The sequence below is a fragment of the Stenella coeruleoalba genome (genome assembly GCF_951394435.1).
Source record: "Stenella coeruleoalba genome assembly, chromosome: 17".
In the NCBI taxonomy this organism is placed as follows: Eukaryota; Metazoa; Chordata; class Mammalia; order Artiodactyla; family Delphinidae; genus Stenella; species Stenella coeruleoalba.
In genome coordinates, this window is record NC_137163.1 from 7,431,210 (window position 1) to 7,450,431 (window position 19,222).

A 19,222-nucleotide genomic window follows, 5' to 3' on the forward strand; every position below is an offset into this window, starting at 1 on the left:
CTCCATATGCTAATTGTGTCACTACTGTCTGCTGCTCACAAAGCATCATTGGCTCCCCGTTTCCTTCATCCCAAAGTCCATATTTCTTAAGACTTCCATGACCAGGCCCCTGCCCACCAAAGTCACCCCTAAGAGCACCCTGTTTTCCATAACTGTGCCAATTGCCCCCATCACCGCTGCCTCCACCGTGCACTTTTTGGGAGCTGCCTGGTTTACCCCACCCTCTCCGTTCTCCTCCATCAGTGCTAGAGGCCCCCTGTGTTCAAAGCTGGGCTCCATGGCCACCTCCTCCACAGAGGTTGTCTCCCTTCTCCCTTCGGTTATCACCAACACGCCACTCCCACATCCCTGGGGCCCTTGGCGTTCCCTCCTTGGAAACGCTGGTCCCTCACGAGCAGAAAGTTATATGTACGAGCTGCCGTGCACATGATCCTGGAGCGGCCCAGGCTGGCTTTACCATCTAGCGGTGAGGAGAGGCGTGGCCGGTGTGCTCAGTGAGGTGTTACGGGGTCCTCGCGTGCCCAGGTGAGAAGCCAGGCAGGCTGGCACTGAAGAGCAGGCCTGGGAATCCACCCCAGCCCTCGGTAGTTGTGTGACCCCAGCTCCCTCTCTGTAAGTTAACAGTACCTTCCCCACACGACCTGCAACTGTCTCGTTCCCATCCTGGCTGGTCCCTAGGAAGCTACATAGCCTTGAAGGGTACCTTCCCTGGAGATCCTCTGGGTGCCTTGCCAGATGTCCGGCACATAAAGAGTCAGATGCTGACACTGCCAGATGGGCGGATTGCATGGATAAATGGGGAGACGGTGGCAGCTGCCTCATCAATCCAGAGACAGGATGAAGGAGACACTACCAGTGGCCACCAGACCTGGTTAGAGATGTTCTAGGGGCCTTAGTCTGCAGGAAAAACAATGAGGATTCTCTCTGATATCTGGATATTTAACTCCAGCAGAAGTCAGAGAGTTGACAAGTGGGAGAGAGCAGGTGAAATGGTCACAGAGCGGGGCTCAGGAGTGGGTGGGGTTCAAGCTCCAGTCACTGCCCAGAGCGGCCAAGGGCTAAAGGGGCCTTGCCCTGTGATTCCCCTGCGATCCAGTGGGAGGCAGTGTTGGGAGGTGGCTGGTGGGTGTCCCCAGGGAGCCTGGAGGCGGGGCTTGTTAGCACGCCCCCTAGTGGGAACTGGAATGTGGTGAGCCTGGAACTTGAGCGGTGCCCACAGGGAGCCTCCCTGCCCCCAGTTCTCTCCCTGCCCCAGACTCCATGGCATGAGGAGGACAAGCAGGCCTCCCGATGGGTGAGTCCCAGGCAGTGTTGGGAGCAGCATGGTTGGGAGGATTCCAGAAAGTGCAGGAGGAGGGAGGGGAGCCGGGGCACAGGGGGATCCAGCTGGCCTGCGCCAGCTCTTCCTGCACATCCTCTGAGCTGCCAGGGCTGTTCTCAGAGCAGCTTGTTTCTCTGGGGAGAGGAGTGGTGGGGAGGCAGGGCTCCCTGTGGGCCAAGCCTCCAGGTGGTACTGCTTGCAGGATGCAGATGGGGAACTCAGAGTGGGCCACCGAGGGCAGGTTAATGCCAGGGTGATTCTCAAGGGCGTGGTCTGGGATAGGGAAACACCAGGACAGTGTGGTCCCTGGGAGTGAAAACATTGGGGTGTTTCTAACCTTGGGGCTGAAGAGGCAAGAGGACAAGGACAGAGACCCCCAAACAGAGCCATTGCGTGGAGAGGGCCGCTTGACAGGAGCCAGCGGCCACCAGGTCCTGGCTGCCCCCCAGGGAGGGGGCCAGGGCCCTAAGCACCTGCCCTCAGCCCCCTTTCTCCCTCCAGTCTCCTTTCTGCGTCCCCATGGCCCAAAGCCCCCAGGGAGCCCGCCAGCGTGGGAACCCGTGCGTGCAGCCCTTGGGCACAGAGCAGGGTGCGAGAGGCGGAGAGACCATCTGGAAGAGAAGTCAGGGTGCCCGGCTCACCTCCCGAGACCCCGGAAGGCCTGGCTGCACACATTCGGCCCTCCCTGGCAGGCAGGGCAGGGACAAGGGGTGGCACCGCAGGAGGTGCTGTGCTGTCACTCCTGGTTTTCCTCCAACTGGTGTGACTTAGGCAAGTCTCGACCTCCCTGAGCCTGATCAGGAGACCCCACGGCTTCAAACCCTGCAGGGGCTTCCCATGGTGCCTGGGATGTGGCTGCAGCCCTTAGGGGGCCGCCAGACCTCGCCTGCCCGCCCCCAGCCCCATCCTGCATCTTCCTCTCTGGGTTTCCGCTTGACTTGACCTCTCTTTCAGTTCCTTCGGCCTAACCTGCTCTCCTGACAGGCCTTTGCACCTGCAGGTTCCTTTGCCTGGGGACCCTTGCTCTCTGCCTAGTTACCGGCCCATCCTGCAGTCCTCCGGCCACTACCGCTTTCTCGGGATGCCCGCCGGCTCATCCCACGCTCTATCCCCCATCGCCCTGAAGGAGGCCGTGTCATGTGGTTCTCCATGGGAACATGTAGTACAATAGCTGCATGTGTATACGCAGAGATGAATTTTTAGGAATCGGCTCACGCTTTGCGGGTGGGGCTCGCAAAGTCAAAATCTGGATGGCAGACCTGCAGGCCGGAGACTAGGCAAGAGCTGATGTCTTGGCCTTAAGTGTGTGAAATCTGTAGGGCAAGCCGGGGGGCTGGAAAGTCAGGCGGGATTTCTGTGTTACTTTGTGTCACGGCCCGTTTGCCTCTCCCTGGCTGGGGCCATCTCTCAGGCCTCACCACACCAGGCCGGGCTTCTGTTGGATGACGTTTTCTGGAGGGACCTGGGTCTGACTGCAGCCAAGGCTGGTCCTTCCTGAGCGGGGCCAGGAGACGGCACAGGAGCTGGCCCAGGACGGGCCGGGGGTTGGGGGGGCCTGGCTGCCAATTGCGTGTGTGACTCAGAGGGTGGGGATGGGCTGGAGGAGCTGACCAGGGAGAAAACAAAACCGGGAAGGGAGGGTTCACATCCGCTGCCTGCCAGGCCCTGAACTGGCCGCACGCAAACCCTGTTCAGTGCTCGGGCTGCCACCATGGAGTGCAGACTCTCACTGGCCCTCTCTCTCAGCTCAGATGTCGCAGGGCTCAGGGCTGGGCCACCACCCGCTGGGCTTTCCCTTGCCCAGAATCCCGGCTCCTTGGGCAAGTCGATTGACAGCTGTGGGCCTCTGTTCCCACCTCTGAAAGAATGGAGCTGGTACCAGTGCCGTGTGACTGTCCAGTACCGTGGTTAAAACAGGGTCTGCAAGGAGAGACCCTCCATGAATGGAAGGTGGCCCCTGATAATAGATTAATTCGTGCCCCGTGCGGCCCCCTCAGAGGCAGGGATGGTTCTTAACCCCATTTTCTACATTAGGCACTCGAAGCTCAGGCAGCGCCTGTAATGCCCCTGGGTTACACCGCAAAGGGCTCGGTGCTTTTAGGATTTCCCGGCAGCGTCCCACCCCTGGCTGCAGCAGCTAGACTAACTCCTGACCTCTGACCTCTCCACCTCAACCCCTGATGGCTCCATCTGGGCCCATGACGCCCTCTGAGCTCCTACCCTGGGAGGTGTAGAAACAGCCACGCTAGGGCAGCTGCGTGAATACAGCCGGTTCCTTATAAGGGGCCACGCCCGTCTTGGAGTTGGGAGCCTGGTTCCCCTCTGAGCTCTGGACTTTGCTGTGTGTCATTGGATGAGTCACTTGCCCTTTCTGAGCTCAGCCTCCACAGCTGTTAAATGAAGTGGGGCAGAAATGAGAGGGGGCAGGTGGGAGTGTCAGCTGGCGTTCCCCGCAGGAAACCGCAGGAGGAACGCCAGTAATCAAACCTAATGTTCAGGGAGCAGTCGCTGTGTGCCATGCACAGACCTATGAGCTTTCCCTGCACTGACTCGAGTCTTTCTCGGCCCCACCCTGTGAGCTGGACACTACCTTATCCCCATGTGATGGATGACGCTTCACTGAGGCAGAGGCTTCATGCAAAAGGATTTGGTTCAGGGGATCTGGTGCTTATAAAGTTGTTGGAAAGGTGATGGGGGGCATATTGGTCCTGATGCTGCAGGCTGGGGCCCAGAGGCCAGGAAGCCAGCACAGAATCGGAGGCTGCCCTGCAGACTAGGGGGTAGAGGGAGGCAGAGGGCCTGGGTCCAACGCTCAGGCCACACAGCAGCCTCCGCCCCTGCGGGAGGGAGGACAACCTGCAGTGTTTATCCTTCTCTTATTGGCCGATTCTCAACTGCATCCAGAGCCCTCCGGTCAGCGGAAGCTGGGAAATAGAGTTTTTAGACATCCAGCCCCTGCGGCACAGGGCCGAGAGCACAGAGGGAGGAAAGAATCCCCAGTCCCATAGACACTAACCAGCAGGGGGACCCTGCAAACAGAAGGAATCAGGATGCCCCAAAAGCCCTCACAGGCACACGGGTTGATGCACTGAGAATTAACCCTTTGAAGAGAGAATCTGGGCCATGTGAATTACAGATACCCCTTATGCCTCTAGCCCATTGACTGCTTTGGGACCCCCTTCACTGCAGGTTCTCAGAGGTAGAGCAGAGAGCAATGAAGTACTGGTTGTCCCGTCCCTTGAGGAATGGAAGCAACTAATGAAGCGAGTCAGAATCATAATTTTCGTAATTCCCCCGGTTGGTTCTTTCATGCCTGATTTTGTTTGGTCTTTTATGTAACCCTGTCAGTAGGGCAAGCCAGGGACTCTGTTGGACTTTTTACAAATGAGGAGCCTGAAACTTAGGGAGGGAAGAGAACTGACATTTATAATGTATCCTCTCTGTGTCCCGAAACCAAGCTGGTCACTTTTGTGCAAATAATTTTTATCCTACAGCAGCCCTCCATTTGGGCATTATTCGTCCCACCTTGTGGATTCAGAAACCGAGTATTAGAGAGAGGCAGTGCTTTGCCCATGAGAACAAAACTGGGAATGGGAAGAGTTGGGATTCGAACCCAGGTATGTCTGGGCCATCTTTTATTCCAACAACCATTGGCCATGACCCACTGGCACAGAACCAGAACAGATGGATTCCTAGTGTCCAGTGACCAGGGGCTGCAGAACAGTGCAGGAAAGATTGTTCTTCTTTTTTTAGTTTATGTTTTATTGGTCATTTGGAGCTCTTTGGAGGTTTTTTCTTCCAGTTTTATTGAGATATAATTGACGTACAGCACTGTTTAAGGTGCACAGCATCATGATTAGACTTAACATACATCATGAAATGATGAGCACAGTAGGTTTAGTAAACATCCAACATCTCGTATAGGTACAAAATAAAAGAAGTAGGAAAAAATGTTTCTTGTGGTGAAAATGCTTAGGGTTTGCTCTCTTCACAACTTTCCTATGTAGCACACAACAGTGTTCATTGTCTTTATTGTGTAGTACATCACATCCCTAGCACGTCTTTATCTTACAACCGGAAGTTTGTACCTTTTGACCTCCTACATCCTGTTCGCACTCCTCCTACCAGAGAGGGTGGGAGGAGTGGGAACTGGTAACCACAACTCTGATCTCTTTTTTTTTTTTTGCGGTATGCGGGCCTCTCACCGTTGTGGCCTCTCCCGTTGTGGAGCACAGGCTCCGGACGTGCAGGCTCAGCGGCCATGGCTCACGGGCCCAGCCGCTCCGTGGCATGTGGAATCTTCCCGGACCGGGGCACGAACCCGTGTCCCCTGCATCGGCAAGCGGACTCTCAACCACTGCGCCATCAGGGAAGCCCACAAATCTGATCTTTTTTTCTGTGAGTTTGTTTGTTCGTTTTGAACTATAATTGACCTACAACACTATGTTAGTTCCTGTTACATAACATAGTGATTCCATATTTCTATACATTTCAAAGGGATCACCATAATAATTCTAGTTGTGATATGTCACCATACAAAGATATTACAAAGTTATTGACTGTATTCCCCACACTGTATATTCCCCACACTGTATATTCCCCACACTGTATGTTTTCTCTCCCCTGACTCATTTATTTTGCAACTGGAAGTTTATACCTCTTAATCTGCTTTCCCTATTTCTTCCCCTTCTTCTTTCTTTCCTTCCCTCACTCCCCTACCCTCTGGCAACCACCTGTTTGCTCTCTGTGTCTGTGACTATTTCTGTTTTATGTTTGTTCATTTGTTGTTTTTTAGATTCACATGTAATCGATACCATACAGTGTTTGTCTTTCTCTTTCTAACTTCACTAAGCATGATACCCTCCATGTCCATCCATGCTATTGCAAATCTGCTTTATGGCAGAGTTATTTATGCACCTCTTCCTTATCCACTCGTCTGTTGATGAGCACTCAGATTGCTTCTGTATCTTGGCTGTCGTAAATTATGCTGCAGTGAACATAGGGCTGCGTATATATTTTGTAATTAATGTTTTTGTTTTCTTTGGATAAATACCCAGAAGTGGAATTGCTGGATCGTACGGTAGTTCTATTTTAAATTTTTTTAGGAATCTCCATATTATTTTCGATAGTGACTGCACCAATTTACATTTTCACTGACAGTGCACAGTGGTTCCCTTTTCTCCACATCCTCACCAACACTTGTTATTTGTGATACTTTTTTTAAAAATGTATTTACTTTAGTTATTTATTTTTGGATGCTTTGGGTCTTTGTTCCTGCGTGGGCTTTCTCTAGTTGCGGTGAGCGGGGGCTACTCATTTGTTGCGGTGCGTGGGCTTCTTACTGCAGTGGCTTGTCTCGTTGCGGAGCACGGGCTCTAGGTGCGCAGGCTTCAGTAGTTGTGGTGTGTGGGCTCAGTAGTTGTGGCGCACGGGCTCTAGAGCGCAGGCTCATTAGTTGTGGCGCATGGGCTTGGTTGCTCCGCGGCATGTGGGGTCCTCCCGGACCAGGGCTCGAACCCGTGTCCCCTGCATTGGCAACTGGATTCCCAACCGCTGTGCCCCCAAGGAAGCCCTGTGGTACTTTTTTGATAATAGCTTTTCTGACAAGCATGAGGTGATATCATTGTGGTTTTGATTTGCATTTGCCTGATGACTAGTGATGTTAGGCATCTTTTCATGTGCCTGTCAGCCATCTGTATGTCGTTGGAAGAACATATATTCAGGTCTTCTGCCCATTTTTTAATTGGGTTATATGTTTTTGATGTTGAGTTGTATGAGTTCTTTGTATGTTTTGGATATTAATCCCTTATCAGCTATATCATTTGTAAATATCTTCTCTCATTCAGTAGGCAGCCTTTTTGTTTCATTGATAATTTCAATTATAGGTCTTTTACCTCCTTAGTTAGATTTATACGTAGGTATTTTATTCTTTTTGAAGTAATTGTGAGATTGTTTTTTAATTTCTATTTCTGATAGTTTGCTGTTAGTGTATGGATGTGAAACAGATTTCTGTATATTAATTTTGTATCCTGCAACTTTACTGAGTTCATTATGAATTGATTTAGGTTTCTGGAGGTGTCTTTAGAATTTTCTATGTATAGTATCATGTCCTCTGCAAACAGTGAGTTTTACTTCTTCCTTCCTAATAAAGGAATGTTTATTCCTTTTATTATTCTTTTTCTTTTTCTTGTCTGAGTGCTGTGGCTAAGACCTCCAGTACTATGTTGAATAAAGCTGGTGAGAGTGGGCATCCTTGTATTTTTCCTGATCTTAGAGGAAATGCTTTTATCTTTTCACCATTGAGTATGGCGTTAGCTGTGGGTTTGTCATATATGGTGTTTATTATGTTGAGATATGTTCTCTCTGTACCCACGTTGTGGAGAGTTTTTGTCATAAATGGATGTTGAATTTTGTCAAAAGCTTTTTCTGCATCTATTGAGACGATCATGTGATTTGTACTCTTCAGTTTGCTAACGTCGTATATTATATTGATTGATTTGTGGATATTGAACTATCCTTCCATTTTTGGGAGAAATCCCGCTTGATCATGGTATATGTTCTTTTAATGTATTGTTGAATTGTTTACTAATATTTTGTTGAGGATTTTAAAATTAATTTGTTTATTTATTTTCGGCTGTGTTGGGTCTTTGTTGCTGTGTGCAGGCTTTCTCTAGTTGCAGTGAGCGGGGGCTACTCTTCGTTGTGGTGCGCAGGCTCCTCATTGCAGTGGCTTCTCTTGTTGCAGAGCTTGGGCTCTAGGCGTGTGGGCTTCAGTAGTTGTGGCGCGTGGGCTTCATAGTTGTGGCGTGTGCGCTTCAGTAGTTGTGGCGCGTGGGCTTCAGTAGTTGTGGCTCACGGGCTCTAGAGCGCAGGCTCGGTAGTTGTGGCACATGGGCTTAGTTGCTTCGCAGCATGTGGGATCTTCCCAGACCAAGGCTTGAACCCGTGTCCCCTGCATTGGCAGGCGGATTCTTAACCGCTGGGCCACCAGGGAAGTCCCGAGGATTTTTACATCTATGTTCATCAGTGATATTTGGCCTGTAATATTTTTGTGTGTGATATCTTTGTCTGGTTTTGGTATCCTGCTGGCCTCATAGAATGAGCTCAGAAGTGTTCCTTCCTCTGCAATATTTTGGTATAGTTTGAGAAGGAAGGGTGTTAACTGTTTTCAGAATGTTTGGTAGAGTTTATCTGTGAAGCAATCTGATCCTGGACTTTTGATTGTTGGGAGGTTTTTGTTTGTTTGTTTGTTTTCTTACTGATTCAATTTCATTACTGGTCATTGGTCTCTTCATATTTTATATTTATTCCTGATTTAGTCTTGGGAGATGGAACATTTCTAAGAATTTATCCATTTCTTCTAGGTTGTCTATTTTATTGGTGTATAATTATTCATAGTAATCTCTTACGATCCTTTGTATTTTTGTTGTGTTGGTTGTAACTTCTCCTTTTTCATTTCTGATTTTATTGATTAGATTTCTATTACTATTACAATTTCTTCCTTTATTTTTGTTAAGATTTGTTTTGTGTATTTAGGTGTGCCTATGTGGGTGCATATATATTTACAATTGATATATTTTCTTCTTGGATTGATTCATTGATCATTATGTGATGTCCTTCTTTGTCTCTTGTTACATTCTTTATTTTAAAGATTAGTTTGTCTGACGTAAGTATTGCAAACCTGGCTTTCTTTTCATTTCCACTTGCATGGAGTACCTTCTTTCATCCCCTCACTTTCAGTGTGTGTGCCTTTGGATCTGAAGTGAGTCTCTTGTAGGTAGCATATATATTTGTTATTATTCCTGTTCAGCTTCAGTGATTTCCACAACTCCGTCTTCCAGCGCGCTGATCCTTTCCTCTGTATAATCTAATCTGCAGTTGATTCCTTCTAGTGTTTTTTTTTTTTTTAATCAGTTATTGTATCTTCATCTCTGTTTGGTTCTTCTTTATATTTTCTATCTCTTTGTTAAAAAACTTCTAAAGGCTCACTTTGTACATCCAATCTTCTCTCAAGTTCTTTGACCATCTTTATGATCATTACCCAGAACTTTTTATCAGGTAGATTGTTTATCTCTGCTTCACTTAGTTCTTCTTCTGGGGTTTTGTCTTGTTCCTTTGTTTGGAATATATTCCTCTGCTGCCTCATTTTGCCTAATGTGCTCATTTTATTTCTATCTGTTTGGTAGGTTGGTTGTTTTTCCTGACCTTGGAAAAGGGGCCATATGTAGGAGACATCCTATGGGTCCTAGCAGCACACTCCCCTCTCATCACCAGAGCTGTATGTTCTAGGAGTGCCCCCTGTGTGGGCTGTGGGGGTCTCTCTGTTGTGGCAGGCTGACTACTATGGGTGGCCTGGAAGGTGTGGCTGGCCCCCAGTCGGGGGGATTGCCGGGCCCTGCACTGTATGGAGTGTGCCAGCCACTGGTGGGAGTGGTTGGGTAATGAGGCCCCTAGCCATGGGTCCCTAGGGGACCCCAGGGCTAGTGCTGGCCCACTGGTAGATGGAGCTGGGTTCCAGGGTGAGTGGTTGCAGGTCCGAGGTTCCTGGATCTAGTGTTATCCTGCTGTGGCCAGGGTCAGATCCTGACATGGCTAGCTGCAGGGTCCAGGGTGTCCCAAAGCTGGTGTCAGCCAGCTGGTAAGTGGGGCTGGATCCCAGGGCAGCCAGCTGAGGTGTCTAAAGTGTCTTGGAGCTGGTGTTGGCCTGCCTACTGGTGAGTAGGGCTGGGGCTCGGTAGTGGGTGGAAGGAAGGTTCCTGGGTCTGGTGTTGGCCTGCTGGTGGGCTGGGCTGGGGCCCAAGGCCCCCTGGGGCTAGTGTCAGTCTGCTGATGTGCAGAGCTGAGTTCCAGGGTCTCTGGCTGCAGGGCCCTGGGGGTCTCAGAGTTAGTGTGTTGGCCTGCTGGTGGGTGGGGCTGTGACCTTGCCCCGTTAGTTGTTTGGCCGGAGGCATCCCAGTGCTGGTGCCCAAAGACCGTTGAGCAGGGCTGGGTCCTGGTGCTAATAAGCTATAGAGAGGATTCCAAAATGGTGCTGCCAGCACCAGCATCCTCGTGGTAGGACGAGCTTCCCAAAAAGGCTGTCTCTAGTGTCTGTGCCCCCAGGGTGAGCTCCAGTTGCCTCCTGCCTCTCTGGGAGCCTCTCCGAGATCAGCATTAGGGTCTGACCCAGGCTCCTTTCAAGTCACTGCTTCCGCCCTGGGTCCCGGAGGGTATGAGGTTTTGTATGTGCCCTTCGAGAGCGGAGGCTCTATTTTCTACAGTCCTCTGACTCTCCCCAAAGCAAGCCCTGCTGGCCTTCGAAGCCAGACGTTTTGAGGGCTCGTCTTCCTGTTTCAGGACCCCCAGGCTGGGGAGGCCAGTGTGGTCTCAGACCTCTCACTCCTTGGGGAGGATCTCTGCAGCTGTAATAACCCTCCCGTTTGTGGGTTGCCTACCTGAGGTCCTGAATATAACGTAAGTCTGCCCCACCTATCCATCTCATTGTGGTTCCTTCTTTATGTCTTTAGTTGTAGAAGATCTTTTCTGCTAGATTCTGGTCTTTCTCATCAATAGTTATTCTGTTGTAATTTTATTCGGCCCATGGGAGGAGGTGGACTTAAGGGCTTCCTACTCCACCATCTTGGCCACTCCCCCAGAGCTGTTCTTCTCTGATGGAAGGTTTGGGGGCCCTTCACCAGTCAGTTCTGATTTCACGCCACCCTGTGCCTTCACGTAAAGCCAGCCAGGACCCCAAAGGCCGGGACGTGGTGGGATCCAGTTTTCCGTGATCAGCAGGTTCACAGATGCTAATTCCCCACCACTGCTCCTCACGTTCTCAGGATGGTTGAGCCAGCCAGTCACCTCGCTGTGTGTCCCAAAGCTGCTGTGTGAGGAAGCAGAGTGAAAGCAGAAGGGGCTGGGCCTCTTCCGGGACAGGGAAGTGGTGGCAGATGAGAGGCTGCAGCTGCAGCCCTCTGCTTGTTGGTTTGTTTCCTTCCCTCCCACGGTCCGCTCACTCAGCTGGTGCAAGGAGCTTTGCCCTGGCACCTCTGGGGACTCTCTGCCCCTCCCCCTTCTCCGGATCCACCAAGCCCTCATCATGTGCAGGGCGCCACGCCAGGCACGCAGAGTGGCAGAGAAAAGATTCCATGCCTTCCACGTCGGGCTGTGGCTGAAGCTTGTGTCAGACCACTTATCCCACCAAGGACTGTGAGAGCTGGGTAAGATAGAAATTCAGCTCTTCGAAGGTTTTAGAGAACAACCAGGCAGCCAGGACCTGAGGGACGAAGACCCCTGGAAGGAGAGAAATGGGCGGGGGTGAGCCTGATGCTTCCTGCCGCCTGCCTGCCCAAGGGATGCACTGGCTCGTGGGAGGCTCCAGAGGACAGACGGAGAGAAGCAGCTCAGTGTCGAGCAGTCCCACGAGGCTGGACATAAAAAATAACAGTAAAGAAATGAAATGAAAGTGTAGTGCGAGACTACCAAGTCAGCTAAAATTAAGGGGCCAAGAACCTAGGGCAACAGAAACCACAGGCAGAGTCATTATTCCTCACCTCTTTTTCCTTTCAAGGCATTTGCCGGAATTTCAGTGGCGTGGGACCAGAGCCTAAGGAAACAAGCTGGAAGCTGAGAGGTTGAGAAGCTAGACTGAGCCTTTGACAATCTCACAGTGTAGGGGAGGCAGGAATTGGAAGTGAGAATGTGCAAGGAAGAGGTCTCTTGGTAGGCCTCCTAGCTTTCCTTTAAGAAGGGCTATGCCCTGTAAGTAAGGGCAAGCCAGAAATAACTAGTCATCCTGAAGACAAGTGCGGCCCCAGTCATCCTGGTCACCAATTGGAACAAGGTAATGTGCCCGTGCTCTACCTAGCTCCAGGAGCAAACAAATTCCTCCCTGAATTAGGACAGCCTTCTCCTCAACTGCTACACTTCCAGCACGTGCGGTATCCACCGTCACCAGGCATGCCAGGAGACAGCCAAATGACCGAAGAGAGATAAGGAGAGAAAATCGACAGCAGAAATAGACCCACATCTCCTCCAAACGTCATGAGGGTGAGACGGTCTTTAAATAACTGAATAACTCTGATGGCTCATTGGAGGAAGATAGATGACAAGGTGCAGATTTTCACCTGAAAACTAGAACTTATTTTTAAAAATTACTCAGATGGAAATTCTAGAACTGAAAAATACAACTGAAATGAATATAGTATATAATTTAAACAGATTAGACACAGCAGAAGAGAGGATGGACAAGGTAGTATCCATCTCAGGAAGCTGAAAAGATGACAGGTTACAAACCCAAAGAAATGACAAGAAAGGAAATGAAAATGAGAGCAAGTCCTGATGAAGTAGAACAATTAGCTGTGTCTACAGAGGACAGCCCAGGAGGAGGCAGGAGCCTGGAGCAAAGTGCTGGCTTTGCCACCATCTCGCTGTGTGACCTTGGACAAGTCTCTTGCCTTCTCTGAACCTCAGTTTCTCCTCTCAGGGAAATAAGCATGATGGCTCACTTCACCCAGATGACGTGAGGACCCCGTGGAGGACGGTCATGGCAGCTCTATATTAGAAGTGCTGATATTACCGTTCACTCGGTCATTTCACCAACAGTCATAGGGCAGGAGGCTAGGCAGAGAGCTAGGAGGGCATCCCAGCCTTGTTAGAACTACTGTGCAGTTCAGCAGGCATTAAATAAACATTCACAAACCCATACTGTCTGTTCATTTGGTTTTCCAAGTATTGGAAGCAACTCTTCTCTCAGTGGCTGGTAATTGCTGCTCTCTCCTTGTTGATGGTGTGGGCGGGGGTATATCTTCATTAGGGACCCTCCTTCGGGGAATCCTTACTTTCTGAGTTCTTAAAAGGGCACCAACTTGCGTCAGCTTTTTGCAGTGACCCCGTTAGCCCATCACATCCACGTCCGCTGTGCCTCTCCCAGAACTCCCGTGTGTGGCCGTGAGACGACTGTCTCTCTGCAGACAGGACAGGGAGCTGTGTCCTCCTCCCCCTCCCTCTCCTCGTCCTCTTCGTTCTGGGAGGCTTGGCCAGCCTCCGTCCCTGGCCGCACTCTTGGCATGCGGAGATCTGTGGCCCATGGTGTATTGGCCTCAGTTCCACCTCCGGGTGCCAGGGCTGGCGCTCCCCGTGTGTAGCAGGCTGCCTCACATCACAGAGTGCAGAAAGTCACGCATTCCTCCTTTCTTCCCTGGGGCTGGGGGGAAGGGGAAGGTGGAGGGCTGTTCTTGCTTTTCCACTGCAGTTTTCCAGGGCTTTCAAAAGTGCTAATTGATACCAGCCTGGAAGTGTCTGCTGGTAGGTGGGTTCAGAACAAGCACCCTGGCCTCAGAGATGCAGCTACCAAGACGTCCCAGCTGGGTGGGAGGAGGATATCACAATCTGTACCTCGGCAGCTCGGCCTTGCCCTCTGTCCCAACTCTCACCACACCTTCCCCCGGCCTCCGCCAGCGCTAGTGTAGAACATTAATATCTCTCGTGGAGCTGGGACGTTGTAGGGAACCTAACCTCTCATTCAGAATTTTATTCGATCAACATGGTTCAGTAATCATCTATTTCAGTGAACTTGTCTCTGCCCTTGGCATCAGGATACAGAGTCAATAAGAGCATCATGGGCCCTGCTCATGACAAAGACAGATGTAATGAGACCATGTGAGTCCTCTGCTTAGACCCTCCAGTGGGTCTCCATGTCCCTCAGAGATATCATGGCTTCTGAGTCCCGCACACCCTCGAACCCACCCACATACATGCCACATACATACTCCTCTCTGATCCAAGGACACCAGCCTCCTTTCTCCCAAAGGCACTGGAGCCTTGCAGATGCCTGGGAAGCTCCCACCTTAGAATCTTTCATGATGGGTCCCCCACCACCCAGCCCAGAGCCTGGCACAGCTCAGGGCCCCAGCAGATATGCAGCGAGTGAATCACGTGAATGGACAGGTCTTGCTTGGTTAATAGCCTCGAGAAGTGGGCAGAATCTGTGTTGTCAGCCCCATGTTCCTGTTGAAGGGATGGTTCAGAGAGGTTAGGTAACTTGTTCACAGTCACACAGCAAATGGGTCGTGCAACCTGATGAGAATCAGAATCTTCCGACTCTTAGTCTGTGCTTTCTTGCTCAGGTCTCCACTCGGAGTTGGTGGCTCTTCCCCTTCATTCACCTCTGCATTCCTTCATGCCATGTGTGTTCCCGGTTTCCGGGCCACGACAGTGAGTGGGACTGAGTTTCTATCCTCCTGGAGCTCCCAGCTCAGGGAGGAGACAGATTAAGTACACAGCACAGGCAGAGTGGAGCCAGGATGCTGTGGAGGCCAGGAGAGGCCCCTATTCAGGCCGGCAGTGGGCAGGCCTCCCTCCAGGATCGGTGCCAGCTGAGCCCTGAAGAATGAATCAGAGCCAGGTGGGGTGGGGTGGATTTTCCGGACGGCGGGGACGGTCTGGGTAGGTGCCCAGAGGCAGGAGCAGCTGTGACCTGTGGGTTAGTTAGGGGATTTATTCTCTCAGGCCCCTGAAAAGTCAAGGCGTAGGGTGGGCCGCAGGGCTGGGTCGACGGGATTCAACACTGTTCGCCTCTTCCAGTGAGCTCGCAAAATGTCCAGTACGACCCTGACCTCGCCTCCAAACAGCAGACTGGCCAGAGCAAAAGAATGTTCCTTTGCCCCCCACTGCAAAGAGTCAGGAGTCTCACTCCAGATGAATTAGGCTGCACGTCCATCCCTGGACCAATGACTGCGGTAGGAGGGGTGGGAACCCTCTGCCTGCCAAGTTAGATCAGAGCCCGCCCTTGAGGACAAGCAGGTTCATCTAACTCAGATGACAGAGCTGGTGCTTGATGGAGAAGCAGGGGACAGCTGGAAGGGACAGCTCTGGACACCATTAGGTTCTACCTACAAGTCACATGGTCACGACAAGTAGAAAGTGGAGCAGTAGGCAAATGGAGAGACGTTGCCACCCGGGCTGAGGTGCTGAGGAAGCAGTGGAGGCAACACATCTTGAGCCCTGGCTGCCTCCAGGAAGGCACTGTGGATTTAATCTGATTTTTGAGCTGCCCCTCTTTCTACCAAAAAGGTAAATCAGTCTTCCTTCCACTGTTGCTTTCCTGGAAAAAATATATCCTGCTTGTTGGTAGTCTATACCTTGAGGATGGGGAAGGAATTGATCAGACAGATAGAGATAGGGGCACGTTCCAGGCAAGTACCAAAGGGAATCATGTTCAAGTGCAGAGGTGTGACCACAGCTGCACTCTGCAGAAGCCCAGAAAGTCAGTGAGGTGTGGGAACTTGTGTTACAAGCGTTTGAGGAGTCCTGGTTTGCTTTCTTTGATTAAATAACTCCCAGCTTTCTCTGTATCCCTCCAACTATGGTCATCTGGAGCCCAGTTAACAGACAGGTTGTCCCGTCCAGGGCAGACCTCCTGCTTGCGTTTCTGGTACCCTGGCCCCTCCAGGTGCATGGAGTCAGAGGGGTGTGGGTCTGGATTCAGATCCTGCTTCTTACTTTCCCCATGACCTTGGGAAAGTCATTTAATCTCTTTGAATCTCTGTTTCTTCTTAGGACAACCTGGGAAACCCCTATCTAGCTGATGGTATACTTTGTCAGTCATCTGAGGAGATAGATATGTGTGACTGTACCATCCTGTTTGGCTGTTAGTGGCTCATCCAAGAACATTCATTCGTACATTGAAAATGGAAAATGAAAGTTTAGCAGTTACTTAATGAACACCAGAAACTCAGCATTTTTAAAAATTAATTAATTTATTTATTGTTGGCCGCATTGGGTCTTTGTTGCTGCACGCGGGCTTTCTCTAGTTGCGGCGAGTGGGGGCTACTCTTCGTTGTGGTGCACGTGCTTCTCATTGCGGTGGCTTCTCTTGCTGTGGAGCACGGGCTCTAGGCGTGTGAGCTTCCGTAGTTGTAGCACGTGGGCTCAGTAGTTGTGGCACGTGGGCTCTAGAGCACAGGCTCAGTAGTTGTGGCACACAGGCTTAGTTGCTCCGCGGCACGTGGGATCTTCCTGGACCAGGGCTTGAACCTGTGTCCCCTGCATTGGCAGGCAGATTCTCATCCGCTGCGCTGCCAGGGAAGTCCCAGCATATAGCATTTTGTCTTATCTTCATAACCATTCTATAAGTGGAGCTATTACTATCCCATTTTACAGAAGGGAAAATTGAGGGTCAGGAAGGCTGAATAACTTTCCCAAAGCCATACAACTGGTAAACCAGTACTTGAACCTGGGCCAGGTGGAAGCCTGGGCCACCCCCTAAGCATACCATTTTGGTTGTGGTTGAACTTTAGAATCTGAGAGACAGAGAGTGAAGGAGAGAGAAAGTAGCATGTCCTTGGCAATCTCTGTGTACCTGGCACTGTACGTGCGTTATTAACTCATTTCACAAACTTAGGTCTGATTCTTAAAGGTACTAGGTTCTGGTTGCAGGAAAGATGGGTGGGCCACCTTCCGTGTCTCTTAGCAACCCTGAAGGATAGGCGTTAACATCCCACTGCACACATGCACACACTGAGGCTCAAAAGGGTAAAATATCGTCTGCAGCCACTTGCCACATGGGCTTGACAACAGAACGGAAGACGATGGGAGGAAGTGGAGAGAGAAAAATGGTTTTTATAAAAAAGTAATAGAAGTTCATCCTGTTTTCTTCCTCCTTTTCTGTGCAGATGTCAGACAACCCTCAGTGCCTTTGTCAAGTCGGCTGCTTCACCGCCACATCTCTGGTGACAGCATGGGCAAGACCAAGTTCTAACTAAGGATTGCCACACACCGTCTTCTCTGGAGGGCGGTAACAAAGACAGCTTGGCCCTGTCCTGTACCGCGACCCTTCCTTCGAGGCCCTCACCTCCGAGGGACCTGGCCTGTCACAAGGATTAATTACCCCTCAACCCCCTTGGATGGGAAAGGAAATCACTGTTATCAAGTTTCGATTAAAGCTTCATCAGGAGACATTATCGGCTGTTTAAGGATTGCTGAGGAAGCAGGCCGCTTTATTTCCTGAAAAGACAAATTATATGCCAGCAGAGGCACCCCGCCACAAGTGGTCCGCTTAGCCTTTGAGTGTCGCGGGTGATGTCGGGCATAGCCGGGTGGCCGTTGCCCAGCAGCAGTGGCCATAGGAGGCTTTGAGGCTCCCTGGGGCTCCCCGCCTTGCCTTGCAGTCGATCCTCTGTCTCTGGGATCTTTCGTGGAAGTTCCTCCTCAATTAGGCGCGATTTCCTGCAGCCCATCCCTGGGAAGCCCCGTGTCAGGAGAGCAGAAATGGCGACCGCGAGGAAAAGAACTCTCAAAGTTCTCACTTTCCTCACCCTCTTCATCTTCCTCACCTCCTTCTTCCTGAACTACTCCCACACCATGGTGGCCACCGCGTGGTTCCCCAGGCAGATGGTCCTCGAGCTCTCGGACAACTTCAGGAGGCTCGTGAATTACCCCCACAGGCCCTGCACCTGCGCCCGCTGCATCGGAGAGCGCAAGGTGTCCTCCTGGTTCGACGAGAGATTCAACCGGTCCCTGCAGCCGCTGCTGACGGCCAAGAACGCGCTCCTGGAGGAAGACACCTACAGCTGGTGGCTGGTGAGAGCCGGGGCTGAGTGTGGGTCTGGGGGTGAGATGTGGGCGGCCCCTGCCTGCCAGACGCTCACACCCAAGTGTGCACCAGGGGCCCTGCCAGGCGCTTGGCGGGATTCAGAATGCTGGTCATCCGTACGTTCGTTGGTTCATGCATTCAGCCTCTGTTATGGAGGATCTCCTGTATATATTATAAATCAGAGCAGAGGGCTCTGTAGCCGTTCCCTGTGTCTGCCGTAACAGGTGACCGCACGGGTGGTGGCTTACGGCAACAGAAGCGCATCCTCTCGCGATTCCGGAGGCAGAAGCCTGAGCTCAAGGTGCAGGTTCCAGGGGTTAGGACTTGGGCATATCTGTTTAGAGGCCACTACTTAACCCACTCTGGGTATGGAGAAGCCAAAAAAAAAAAAACCAGATCGTTATTCTCATGGAATTATATTCCGGCAGAGAGAGACAGATAAGAAACAAATAAACAAGATAGACTCAGATAGAAGTGCTCGGAGGAGGATAAAAGGGGTTTGGGAGAAACTTGGGGCAGGGGCCTCTGTAAATGGGCTCGTCGGGAAGGTCTCTGAGCAGCCGGGAATTGAGCTGAGACCCAAAGGCGGAGAGGGCGCCGGCTGCGGGAGGATCTGGGGAAAGTGCCGCTGGTGACGGGGACAGCGAGTGCGAGAGCACTGGGGCAGCATCCGCTTGGTGTGTTGGAGGAGCTGGAGCTGTGTGTGGCCGTGAGCGCGGGCGTCTGGGAGTGGTCAGGACCCACAGCCAGGAGCCTGGGGTTTGTTCTGAGTGCAACAGGAAACCACTGTAGAATTTTAACTAGGGGAGGTCCATGATCTGATCTAGTTGTTGAGCGCAGAGTGGATTGAAGGGGAGTGAGAAATACCCATTCATTGAGGACTTATTGAGCATCTATTAGATGCCAAGATACTGAGATGGAAAGAAACAGCCTTGCCTTTTTAGCCTGCAGGGATGGTTGGAGGAGAAGGGAAAGCAGACCAGCCCAAGGCAGGGTGATGGGTGATAGGCACCCAGGGTCCCTGGGTTTTGCTCCTGACTTTCTATATTTTATCAAGGGTGATGTTGAGGAAGCTCTTCATCTCAGATTCTCAGACTGAGGTAGTAATAGTCGCCTCACCAGGTTTCTCTATAGCACCGCAAACATTAGGTTTTAACATTTTTATTTATTTTTGCTGTTTTAACGGGCAAGGGAAAATGAATTTGCATTCTTTCAGCACTTATGAAGGCTGAATGTTTTCTCATGTGGCTCTTACCGTTTCATCAAATTGTCCTCCCACGTCCCCACCCCAGCCCTTATGTGCAGTCCTTCTTTGCTGGAGTTTAGCC

The 19,222-nt window shown here is 51.1% G+C and overlaps 1 protein-coding gene across 2 annotated transcripts in view; it reads left to right on the forward strand.

The window, feature by feature from the left end:
• The window catches only part of ST3GAL1 (ST3 beta-galactoside alpha-2,3-sialyltransferase 1), an 89,705-nt gene that overhangs the window by 55,603 nt on the left and 14,880 nt on the right, over nt 1-19,222 (forward strand). For both annotated transcript variants that reach the window (XM_079901272.1, XM_079901273.1), the window contains exon 3: nt 16,975-17,881. In XM_079901272.1, coding sequence (XP_079757398.1) covers nt 17,570-17,881 — 312 coding nt within the window. In that variant the 5' untranslated portion in view covers nt 16,975-17,569. The remainder of the gene's footprint in view (nt 1-16,974; nt 17,882-19,222) is intronic.